This window comes from Conger conger, chromosome 16 (genome assembly GCF_963514075.1).
Source record: "Conger conger chromosome 16, fConCon1.1, whole genome shotgun sequence".
Classification (NCBI taxonomy): domain Eukaryota; kingdom Metazoa; phylum Chordata; class Actinopteri; order Anguilliformes; family Congridae; genus Conger; species Conger conger.
The window spans coordinates 9,221,511-9,233,987 of record NC_083775.1 but is presented as its reverse complement, the minus strand read 5'-3'; the positions used below and the strand labels follow the sequence as shown (position 1 = coordinate 9,233,987).

Sequence of the window (12,477 nt, the reverse complement as noted above, 5' to 3'; positions counted from 1 at the left end):
GGGTAATCACCAGCCAAGCCTGCTGCTCCCAGGAGCGGTCTGTGAAATGACAGGCTATTATCCGACACGGTGATGGATCGGTTTCGTTGGGCTGAAGTCTGTTTAAATAATTATGTTTGCAACATCCGAAGCATCCGGCACACCGTTTACCAGGGAGATAACAGAACCACATTCTGCCCGAGTTTCAGCTCAGGCGGGCACAACCGGCAACGAGCATCATGGGATACGACCACCTCCAGGATGTTCCTTCCAGTCCTACACGGACTGCGCGCTTGGTGGGACAGCCATCTCTCGCCCTCACCTGCAGCTCTCTCTCTCTCACCTGCGGCTCTCTCTCTCACTCACCTGCGGCTCTCTCTCTCACTCACCTGCGGCTCTCTCTCTCACTCTCACCTGCAGCTCTCTCTCTCTCTCTCTCTCACCTGTGGCTCTCTCTCTCTCTCTCTCACCTGCGGCTCTCTCTCTCTCTCTCTCACCTGCGGCTCTCTCTCTCTCACCTGCGGTTCGCTCTCTCTCACCTGCGGCTCTCTCTCTCACCTGCGGCTCTCTCTCACCTGCGGCTCTCTCTCTCTCTCACCTGCGGCTCTCTCTCTCTCACCTGCGGCTCTCTCTCTCTCTCACCTGCGGCTCTCTCACTCTCACCTGCGGCTCTCTCTCTCACCTGCAGCTCTTTCTCACTCTCTCTCACCTGCGGCTCTCTCTCACCTGAGGTTCTCTCTCTCTCACCTGCGGCTCTCTCTCTCACCTGCGGTTCTCTCACCTGCGGCTCTCTCTCATCTGCGGTTCTCTCTCTCTCACCTGCGGCTCTCTCTCACCTGCGGCTTTCTCTCTCACCTGCGGCTTTCTCTCTCACCTGCGGCTCTCTCACCTGCGGCTCTCTCTCTCTCTCACCTGCGGCTCTCTCTCTCACCTATCACACACGCACAGTTCTCCCATATTCACTGTCCACACCTCAACCTGCAAAAAACAGGCACCTCAAAAGTTAGATTTTTATTTTTATTTTCAAGGAGTAATATTTCCTTTTTTTTTTTTATATATAAAAAAAAGTCCAAATATTTTTGAACCACATATTACCAACATTCCAAAGCAGGTAAAATTAATAGTTTATGTGTACCAAATACAGCAATGCATTACGGTCTGGCAATACTCCAAAGAAGAGTACATTTCATTGGGTGGTTTACTGACACCAGAAGCACAGACAGGCCAGCTTAAGTGCGTGTTTGGATAGGCTCCTTACAGTATCATTCTGGGGGGCTCCCCCTGCTTGACACCGCCCCCAACAACGCCCACCCCCCCGCCATTGGTCAGTCAGTGCAAATGTCGGGGGGCGATATGCGAAAAGAAAAGAAACCCTGAACGCATAATCGTTGTCACCATAGTGATATGTACACAACCTCACGCCTATGTGAAGCTGGATTTCAGCAGATTATAGTTTCAGCAAGTGGCACGCTACCTGACATATACCCAGTGTGCAGTGAAGGCCCATCCACACCAAGAATACCCTTTGTTAGACCACACTGTACTGTATGCAGTACAGTACTGGGTGCGCTTCTGGGGACCACACTAAGACATAGAGATGCTGGAAAAGGTTCAGAGAAGGGCAACCAGATTGATTCCATGTATAAAAGAGAACTGTTACGATGAAAAACGTAAGATGTTTAATCTCTTAAAGATCACTAAAAAGAGACTTTGGGGGGGGGGGGGGGGGATTGATTGAGGCTTTTAAATTCATTAAAGGGATTAACAAAGTGAACTACAGGTGATTCTTCAGGGCGAGTTTGGTTAGCAGAACGAGGGGGCATAAATAGAAATTGGATAAATTCCGCATAGATATTAGGAATATTTTTTCCCCACACAGAGAGTGGTCAATGTGTGGAATAGCTTGCCAGGACATGCGTAGTGGAGGCAGAAACACTGGGGGTTTACAAGACCAGGCTTGATATGGCGCTAGATACTATTTAGCTTTCAGACAAACTAAGCAGTAGTAGCACACTTTAGTGGTAGGAAAAGGTGAGCATTGCTGGGCTGAAGGGCCTGCTCTCGCAATTATGTTAACTATAACCATAACGACAACAATGTGAGCATCCGCACGGCTGAATGATAATGTTCTGAAAAAAAAAAAAAAAGTCTCTTGATGGGTTTTGATTGACCGTCAGGGTTTTCCCGGTCATGCATCTGGAAAAAAATTGGCTGTGAAAGTGATCCCAACGATTTCATTTGTCAATGTCGATGTCACAGGTAGCCTAGCGTCTAAGGCACATGACTGTGACCTGGAAGGCTGGTGGTTGAAGGCCCCAGTGTAGCCATGACAGCTGTTGAGCCTTTGAGCAAGGGCCCTAACCCTCACATTGCTCCAGGGGGGTCGTCCCCTGCTTAGTCTAATCGACTGCAAGTGGCTTGGGGGAAAAAAAAAAAAAGTGTCAGCAACGTAACGCAGTGTTGTCGTTATAGCTGTGGTGTGGCCCCCACAATTTGTTTTTGTATTTTTTATTTTGTACTACTTTAAAAGTTTAAACTATATATTTACAGTTATCATTATACACTCATTGAGCACTTTATTTGGTATTTATTACTTATTTTGGAGCCTATCCACTTAAGAGATTTGATGCAGTGCGTGTTCGGAGATGCTCTTCTGCATACCACTGTTGTAATGTGTGGTTTTTTACATTACTATCACCTTCTTGTCAGCTTTGACCAGTCTGGCCCTTCTCCTCATCCACCTCTCTCATTAACTAGCCATTTCTGCCCACAGAACTGCTACTACTGTTTTTTGTTTTCCATTTTCTGCAAACTCTAGAGACTGTTGTGCGTGAAAATCTCAGGAGATCAGCAGTTTCTGAGATACTCAAACCACCCTTGTCTGCCACCAACAATCATTCCACGGTCAGTGGTGGGGTAACAGTAGGATCACATTTTTTCCCCATTCTGATGGTTGATGTGAACATTAACTGAAGCTCCTAACCCGTGTCTACACGATTTTATGCGTTGCACTGCCACCACACAATTGGCTGACTAAATAGAAGTATAAGTAGGTGTTCCTAATAAAGTGCTCAGTGAGTGGAGTTACAGCTCTTGGTGTGGAAAGACCTCAACAGTGTGTAAGCAGCAGGGCGTGTGCGCTCCTCCTATTGCAGACCAATAACAAGTGCACTCAGGAGACAAACAAGCCAATGAGCAGTTCTGTCTCTGGATCCCCCCCCCCCCCTCATTAATCCCTGAAGTACTGGGATCACTCAATTCGAACCTGAACCGAATTCTGAACCAATCAACTAGTCTAGAAGGCTAGACTAATCGGTCTGAGCGTGCGCGCATGTGTGTGCGTGACTGACAGTGCACCAACAGAAGATAAAAACACACGCACATTATGTATGTGGATAACTGACCGTATCAATACCTGGTCAGGGTGCAGATAAGGTTTTGGTTGAGGCTGTTTATAATTATGGGCTGGTGTCCGTTGTCCTGGTGCTAGTACTGTAGCCACGGAGACAAGGTTCAGATACTCAGCTTCATGAAGATGGAGATAGTGGAGTGAGCCACGCAATGTGTCCTATGTACAGTGGGTTCTAAATGAATAGGTTCTGACTGATGTACGTTTTAATGCCAGTCTGGGTGTGAGGGAGACCAAGAAAGAGGGGGAGAGAGAGAGATAGAGAGAGAGGGAGGGAGAACCAGTGGATGGAGTGAACGTATCAGTGTGAGAGAAGAGATTTAAGAGCGTTTGGGTGTGTGGGTGTGTGTGTGTGTGTGTGTAAGAGTGTGAGTGTGTGTGAGTGTGTGTGTGATTGTGTGTGAGTGTGAGTGTGTGTGTGTGTGTGTGTGTGATGTGTGTGTGAGGGTGTGTGTGATGTGTGTGTGAGGGTGTGTGTGTGTGAGTGTGTGTATGTGTGTGTGAGAGTGTGTGTGTGAGTGTATGTGCGTGTGTGTGTGTGTGTGTGAGAGAGAGAGAGAGAGAGAGAGAGAGAGGTGGGGGAGGGGGGCTGTGAAGAGCACACAGCTATAAGCAGGAGTCCCAGTGCAGCTGCAGGTCAGAGCTGTCCAAAAAGTCTGCAGAGAACACGCTGGGGGGCGTGTGGGGGTTGAGAGGGGCGAGGCTCGCCGCGCCGCTCCCCGCCCCGCCGCCCGCCCCCCCCATGGTGATGTCCAGCCAGTCCATACTGTCCAGGGCGGGGTCGCCGAAGTCCAGCCCCGCGGGGTGGGGCGTGAAGCTGAGCTCGCAGGTGTCCATGGGGGACGGGGGGTGGTCCAGGATGCTGGAGGTGCTCAGCATTTGGCTGTGCAGGTCGTCGATCAGAGTCAAGGGCCCGCCGGGCTCCGCCCCCAGCAGCGGCTTCCCCGTGGTGCTCTCCAGGAAGTCCTCCAGACGGCCGCCTCCCGTGCCTCCACCGCCGTCGCACTCCCCGGAGGACCGCGGCGGGGCCTCTCCCCCCAGGGGCTGCTGGGAAGCGGCGGGCGCGGGCGCGGGCGAGAGCTGATTGGAGGACGGGGAGGGCGAAGGGGGCGGGGTGTTGGGCCGGAGGCGCGAGAGGGCGGGGTCCACCTCGGGCTTGAAGCTGGCGGGGATCTCTGAGGAGGGGGATTAAATGAACATGTGAACCAAAACCTACACGGCAAGCTCTCTCTGAAAACAGCACACCGCCTGACCCCTGCACTGCGACAGGAACACAGCGACACTCTCTCTCACCTCCGCTCTGAATGAGGATGTCAAACAGGTCGTCCATGTGCTGAGTAGAGCCGTTCTCCTGAGGACAGAAACACAGTGTTACCCCACCACAGAGCAGAGTCACACAGTGTTACCCCACCACAGAGCAGAGTCACACAGTGTTACCCCACCACAGAGCAGAGTCACACAGTGTTACCCCACCACAGAGCAGAGTCACACAGTGGTACCCACCACAGAGCAGAGTCACACAGTGTTACCCCACCACAGAGCAGAGTCACACAGTGTTACTCCACCACAGAGCAGAGTCACACAGTGTTACTCCACCACAGAGCAGAGTCACACAGTGGTACCCACCACAGAGCAGAGTCACACAGTGTTACCCCACCACAGAGCAGAGTCACACAGTGTTACCCCACCACAGAGCAGAATCACACAGTGTTACTCCACCACAGAGCAGAGTCACACAGTGTTACTCCACCACAGAGCAGAGTCACACAGTGGTACCCACCACAGGGCAGAATCACAGTGTTAGGAAGAGAGAGAATGAATAGAGTGAGAGAGAGAAAGGATTGACAGAGCTAGAGAGAAGGACAGAGCGAGGAAAGGACAGGCAGACGGGTATACTGTACCTTCCCAGGTTGAGTGGATGTGCATGTCTGTTTAGGGGAGGGGGAGGGGGGGCTGAACAGTGTGTGCTGGTCGATGCCCGAACACACCTCCGTCTGCAAGGGAGAAAGGGAGAGTCTCTAATACATGCATGAACACACGCGCACACACACTCACACACTCACACACCTCCGTCTGCGAGGGAGAGAGGGAGAGTCCCTTCAGTCTCTTACACATGCATGAACACACACACACGCACACGCACACGCACACGCACTCACACACACACACCTCCGTCTGCAAGGGAGAGAGGGAGAGTCCCTTCAGTCTCTTATACATGCATGAACACACACACACACACACGCGCATGCACGCACGCACACTCACACACACCTCCGTCTGCAAGGGTGAAAGGGAGAGTCCCTTCATTACACACGCATGAACACACACTCACTCACACATGCATGTACACACACTATTCACAGTGCCGAAATAGATTATGTTCACCTGAAACATAAGAACACACCATCTCACATAACACTCCCATCACCCTTTGTCTGTTATCCCGGCAAAACACACAGGTGCAACACAATATAAACAAGCAAAGTATAAAATCTGCACAGTCACAAGGAAGTATTTGTTTCCTCATACAGAGTGGCCACTATGTGGTATAGTTTGCCAGGACATGTAGTGGAGGCAGAAAAGCTGGGGGGGTTTCAAGACCGGTGGCCTGTAGCATAGTGGTTAAGGTAAATGACTGGGACACGCAAGGTCGGTGGTTCTAATCCCGGTGTAGCCACAATAAAATCCGCACAGCCGTTGGGCCCTTGAGCAAGGCCCTTAACCCTGCATTGCTCCAGGGGAGGATTGTCTCCTGCTTAGTCTAATCAACTGTACGTCGCTCTGGATAAGAGCGTCTGCCAAATGCCAATAATGTAATGTAATGTAAAAGACCAGGACAGATAGGGTGCTAGATACTCTTTACCTTTTAGGCAGACTAAGCAGTCGGTGCACTTCAGTGGTAAGAGAAGGCGAGCATTTCTGGGCTTTAACGGCCGGCTCTCTCCATTACGTCATGTCGTGATCTACACATCTCCAGATTCCTCACACACATTCCCCTGCTACTGCACGCCGCAGGCAGAGCCGAGTCTTACATTACGAGGGGGAGGAGGAGGAGAGGGGCCGGCGCGTCCACCGGGGGCGGGGTCCTCGCCGAGAAAGAAAGGCTGAAGATTGGGCGGGGCGGAGAACGACGGGGCCGCCCCTGGCGGGCGGTCGGTCGTCACGTGCAGAGCCGCCCTCTGTCCCTAACAGACGAAGGGAGAGAACGCGAGATCAGTCTCGTCACGACAAACCTCCTGCATCAGCCTGGGGGGGTCACAGCGTGTGGCCCTTCAAAGACGGGAAAGAAAATGACGCTTATTAAATATCGAAAGAAGCCAATTTGCTACATTCGTAATATAATTTGTATGTTTGCAATTTCAAGCACGACGTACGCGCATCCTGCATTTGATGCTTTCTACAAAGGTGATCACTGAAGACCTACTCGGTAATTTTGGTTGCTAAGCAATTAAAATCACAAAGAAGGCATCTAGCCTTTCTTACTGTTGCAGTTTGCATAAGGGTACTAATCAAAATATCAAGTACATCTCAGGCAATTAGGCATGGTTTATTTTAGCAAAACGTTAGCTACGCCTGTAGCGTAGCGGTTAAGGTACATGACCCAGACCCGCAAGGTCGGTGGTTCGAATCCCGGTGTAGCCACAATAAGATCCGCACAGCCGTTGGGCCCTTGAGCAAGGCCCTTAACCCTGCATTGCTCCAGGGGAGGATTGTCTCCTGCTTAGTCTGTACCTAATCAACTGTACGTCACTCTGGATAAGGGCGCCTGCCAAATGGCATTAATTTTATGTAATATATAAATATTTGTTTTGATATCTTGACTGACAAGGAAGCGAGGAGTTTGCTGAGGACGTGCAAGGACTGAAGAAAGGCTCGTATAAACAATGACAAAGAGGAATTAAATACGGAAGATTCAAGATGTAAAGAAGAACAGAACAGTAGCATCGGCCGACAGTAAAATATTTAATTTAACAAATACTTATTTTCCTTTTTAAGTGCTTTTAATGAGGATTTTTATTTTTGCCTTTATTAGGAGAATAATGACACAGTATTGGGCAAGTTCTTTGTCTTTCGCTCGTTGTAAGCCATTAGCATTTTATTAGCAAACAAAACAAAATTCCTGAGTGGGTCTTTAAGCGGAGGCGCTTTGGCGAAAGGGCTGGCCACGGTTGGCCGGGCGGGGGAGAGAATAACCTTCTGGCTTTAAGAGCAGTCCCTTAACACTGCTCAGCGAGATCAGCATCATTACAGGAATAACGACACCGCTCGTTATTTCCCTGGACCGCGGCCAACGCGGCTCTCCGATTACCTTTCCGATTGGTTGGTCGGTGAGGCCACCAGGCTGCATCCGCTGCTCTGGTTGGCTCTCGGTGCTGGAAGGGCGATGGGGTGGCGATTGGCTGGAGGACTTTGTGGGAGTGGACTTCAGCCTCTGCATAGTGGAAAGAACAGAGAGAGGAGGAGGAGAATAAGAGCATTTAAGGAGGACCGAGATTAATCTGATAAACAGAGGCTGTGGGGCATCACATTAGCAGGACAGGAAGGAAGACCTTAAATGCTACTACACCCATTACTACTGTAATGCGCTTGTTCTCTGTTGGGCTGAAATATTACTTAAAAATGTAAACAATATAAACAATACAATAATAAAAAACAAAATAAATAATATTCATGTTGCACTGTGAAAAACAAATTTCCACCTAGTGTGGACAATAAAGTTAATAAATAAATAAATAAATAAAAATACAGAAGAGAATTACAACTGCGTATAAATACACTTTCAACAAAAGATGTCAGAAAACTTTTTGGCATCCATTTTGTGACAAGTACCTGCAGCTTGACATGGCCGCCAGCTTTGCCCCCTGCAGTTCTGTTGGCCCCGCTGTCCGTGCAGTGGTTGGTCAGTGCGATCAGGAAGTGGTTACCGTTGCTGTCCGTCAAAAGGGTGGGCGTGGTCTGTGCCTTCAGCAGGTCCAATGGGAAGGAGGGGGCGGAGACGGAAGCAGGGGTCTGCATCTGCTGGTTGATGAACACCTGGCAAGCAAACAAGAGGGCAGGTATGTCACGTATCACGATATGGTCAGTATGTCGCGACAGGCAGCGGTTGCGTATTGTGATAGAATTGATAAATTGCACTATGCAGTGTATGTGAAGGGTATGCAGCACATCCTTATTAGCGCAGTGGTCTCCAACCCTGGTCCTGCCGAGAGACATGGTCTGCTGGTTTTTGTTTTCACCTTAAAATCAGCACCCTGTTGAGACCCAAGTAACCAGGTGAGGCGAGTTAACTGTAATCAACTGCTCTAATGGATTAAGTGCTGAGTAAGCTGCTGAAAAACAGCAGACCTCCAGGACCAGGGTTGGAGACCACGGGACTAGTGTCCCTGGCACACCTCGCTGACGGACGGAAACCCCAAAGCAACCAACCTGCTGCGAGTGCAGCAGCCGCTGCTGCGCTTCCTGTTTCTGCTGCTGCGCTTCCTGTCTCTGCTGCTGCGCTTCCTGTTTCTGCTGCTGCGCTTCCTGTCTCTGCTGCCTGTGCGTCTTCTTCTTCCTGTGCTGCTGCGGGTCAGAGAGCCTGGGCTGACTGCGCTGCAGGTCCTGCAGCTGGGATTCTGCGTCTCGCTGCGCCTGCAGAGTCTGCAGCGTCTGCTGCGTCTGCTGCGTCTGCTGCGTCCGGCCCTGGGGCTGGTCCTCGTGCTGCATCCTCTCCTCCCCTTCCTCCTCCTCCTGGTCCTCCTGGTCCTCCTCCTGCTCCTCCTTCTTGACGGTGACGCAGATGGTGTCGGTGTCCAGGAGGTCGGCGTCCCGGCGGGGCTCCAGCTTGACGCAGGAGGGCTGCTTGCCCCGCTCCAGCTGCAGACGCAGGGCCTCCACCAGCTGCTGCTTTTGCCGCAGCATGCGGGTCAGCGCCTGGATCTGCCGGTCCTTCTCCTGCAGCATCTGGTCCTTGTCCAGGGCCGCGCCCGGCTCCCGCGCGCCGCGCTGGGAGAAGAGGCAGGGGGCCGGGCCCGGGTCGGGGCCCTCCTCCTTCACCGTGGCCCCGGCGGGCAGCGGGGAGGGGTGCAGGCTCAGCTGGGTGAGCGGGGAGGTGACCTGCGTGGAACAGGGAGAGGAACGGGGCTGCCTCAGGTAAAGAGAAGACAAGGGGCAGGACACACTACAGGTACGCTAACCTGAGATTTAGGTGCGTCATTACATTACATTACATTACATTATTGGCATTTGGCAGATGCTCTTATCCAGAGCGACGTACAGTTGATTAGACTAAGCAGGAGATAATCCTCCCCTGGAGCAATGCAGGGTTAAGGGCCTTGCTCAAGGGCCCAACGGCTGTGCCGATCTTATTGTGGCTACACCGGGATCATCGAATCTGGACCTCGAATCCAAATCCAGCCTTGGTTTTCTTTTCCACCAGGTAATTAGCTGAACAATTAGTTCTACTGAGGGGCCAGACTGTATTCACACCTGCCTCCCAGGTAAAGGGAGGGTGGACCGTGGGGACCGTGATTTGATGGAAGCTCGCCCATTCTCCAATATGCGAGTTGTGTGTTAATAAATAAACATCTGATCAATGTTTTCTTTTTTTTTTTTTATCTATTGGTTCATTAGTTTAGGTATTTGGTCCTAGTGTGCAAGAGTAGTTCTTCCACCTAGGGGGCTGACCGCAACTTTCTGCTTACAAACCTGGTTCCCCAATCATGCAAAATAAAACCAAATGTCCCTTATTCCAGCGAACAACGAGGACTAAATGAGCACTTCAGTACCAGGGAGCCAGGAAAATCCTGAAAAATGACGCCTCTTTCTCCCTAATCGTCACATCAAAAGAAACAACTTTTCCGATCTCTGACTTAAGGCGGATGCACCTACCATCTCTCCGAACGCATCACCATTGCAACTCGTCTCATCCGGGCTCATTCCAGCCAACGAGCGGTCTGATAGGGCGGGAGACGCCGGAGGGGAGGAGCTTGTGCTGCCAAAATGCATTACCGGGGGCGGAGCTCCGCCCCCTCCAACTGTGGCAACAAATGGGAAAGCCGCCAGCACCATGCCGCCCTCTCCCGATTGCTGCAGGACGGTGGGTCCGCCCACAACAGGGGAGGAGCCAGCAGGCGGGGCCAACTGCTGCTGCGGCTGCTGCGGTTGGTTGTTTTTCGCCGTCGCCGTGGCGACCCCGTGCTGCTCCTGGAAGTGCCTCAGCCTCTCGATGAGGTCGTTCTTGGTGCCGGACACGGGCAGGCTGCGCTGCTTCAGCTCCTGTTTCAGCTCCGCCACCTGGGGGCGCCATACCAACAACCGCCCGTTACCCCATCTTCCACCATCTGTCTTACCCATCAATCATACCATCATACCAATCAATCACAGTTACAATAACACATCGTAATTTCTTAGTAAATCAGGCTGCAAGTGTAATTTTGCACGTGGAAAACCTTTTAGCACAGCAACATGACTAATGATTCATTGTCATATTTGTTTTTACATTACATTAATGCCATTTGGCAGACGCTCTTATCCAGAGCGACGTACAGTTGATTAGACGAAGCAGGAGACAATCCTCCCCTGGAGCAATGCAGGGTTAAGGGCCTTGCTCAAGGGGCCAACAGACGCGGATCTTATTGTGGCTACCCCGGGGATCGAACCACTGACCTTGCGGGTCCCAGTCATGTACCTTAACCACTACGTTACAGGCCGCCCAAAAAATTAGTGGTTACAGTATTCTCAGTATTCCTGAGAGCAGCACTGATGTACCCTCCTCTGCTGCCGCGCAACATTAGCGCAGGAGGTGACTGCCAAGTGACTGAGGGACAGTAGAATAAGAGAGCGCTTCCATGGTTAAACTCAGGGGATGGGCTGATTTATACCAGACGCAGCTCTCTAGACACAGAACGAAGAGTCTTCTGCTTGGATGCAATAACTCACAGCATATCCTCTACTGAACCAGGAGGCCAACTGAGGACACAGTTCAGGTACAGGTAAGGTTATCTCAAGGACTACTGGCTTCCTCCGCATCCTTAGAAGTTTCCCATGGAATCTTGGGAAATGAAGTCCTGTTGTTGTGCCTACAGTTGTGACCAGGCGTGGGGAGCGTTAAAGTCAGGCGTTCTCACCTTTAATTCATCCAGGTTAGTGGGTAAAGGTCCGGGCTTGGCCCCAGCTGGAAGGGCGTGGCTCTGCCGGCTTTGCCCGCTCTGATTGGGGGAGGAGGACGTAGGGGCGGGAATGGCCCGAGACGGGGAGGGGCCAGAGTTTGAGGAAGGCGGCTGATCCGCTGGAGGTCTGGGCAGACAGGTGAAAAGGGGAACGGTTAGAAATACAAGCTCACTCTGCAAAGGGAAAGAGACAAAGACTCACCTGGGCGGAGCGGGCAGGATGGTGTGGTAGCTATAGTAACAGACTCACTTGGGCGGAGCGGGCAGGATGGTGTGGTAGCTATAGTAACAGACTCACTTGGGCGGAGCGGGCAGGATGGTGTGGTAGCTATAGTAACAGACTCACTTGGGCGGAGCGGGCAGGATGGTGTGGTAGCTATAGTAACAGACTCACTTGGGCGGAGTGGGCAGGATGGTGTGGTAGCTATAGTAACAGACTCACTTGGGCGGAGCGGGCAGGATGGTGTGGTAGCTATAGTAACAGACTCACTTGGGCGGAGCGGGCAGGATGGTGCGGTAGCTATAGTAACAGACTCACTCGGGTGGAGCGGGCATGATGGTGTGGTAGCTATAGTAACAGACTCACTTGGGCGGAGCGGGCAGGATGGTGTGGTAGCTATAGTAACAGACTCACTTGGGCGGAGCGGGCAGGATGGTGTGGTAGTTGTAGTGCTGCTGTTGCTGGTTGATGATCTGCAGCTGCAGGAAGAGCTGCTGCTGGTGCAGGATCTTGGCGTAGGTGGAGTCCAGCTGGGGGGGCGGCTCGCGCTCTGCCTTCTGGTCGGGCGGGATGTACTGGTGGTACTTCAGCTTCTTCACCTTGGGCTTGCTGTCCTTGGGCTTCTTAGAGCGCTGAGACAGCCGGTCAGTCCTGGACTGCTCAGGGGAGAGAGGGGAGAGAGGGGAGACTCTTAGAGTCCTGGACTGCTCAGGGGAGAG

General features: G+C 51.8%; 1 protein-coding gene across 4 annotated transcripts in view; it reads right to left on the bottom strand.

Moving 5' to 3' along the window:
• Nucleotides 1–982: 982 nt before the first annotated feature.
• The window catches only part of mrtfaa (myocardin related transcription factor Aa), a 40,858-nt gene continuing 29,363 nt past the window's right edge, over nt 983–12,477 (bottom strand). For all 4 annotated transcript variants that reach the window (XM_061223813.1, XM_061223811.1, XM_061223812.1 and 1 more), the window contains 10 exons: nt 12,173–12,414; nt 11,497–11,665; nt 10,259–10,663; nt 8,816–9,484; nt 8,219–8,422; nt 7,698–7,820; nt 6,421–6,573; nt 5,290–5,382; nt 4,682–4,739; nt 983–4,563 (listed from right to left, as the gene is read on the bottom strand). In XM_061223813.1, the coding sequence (XP_061079797.1) occupies nt 3,995–4,563; nt 4,682–4,739; nt 5,290–5,382; nt 6,421–6,573; nt 7,698–7,820; nt 8,219–8,422; nt 8,816–9,484; nt 10,259–10,663; nt 11,497–11,665; nt 12,173–12,414 (2,685 nt within the window). In that variant the 3' untranslated portion in view covers nt 983–3,994. The remainder of the gene's footprint in view (nt 4,564–4,681; nt 4,740–5,289; nt 5,383–6,420; nt 6,574–7,697; nt 7,821–8,218; nt 8,423–8,815; nt 9,485–10,258; nt 10,664–11,496; nt 11,666–12,172; nt 12,415–12,477) is intronic.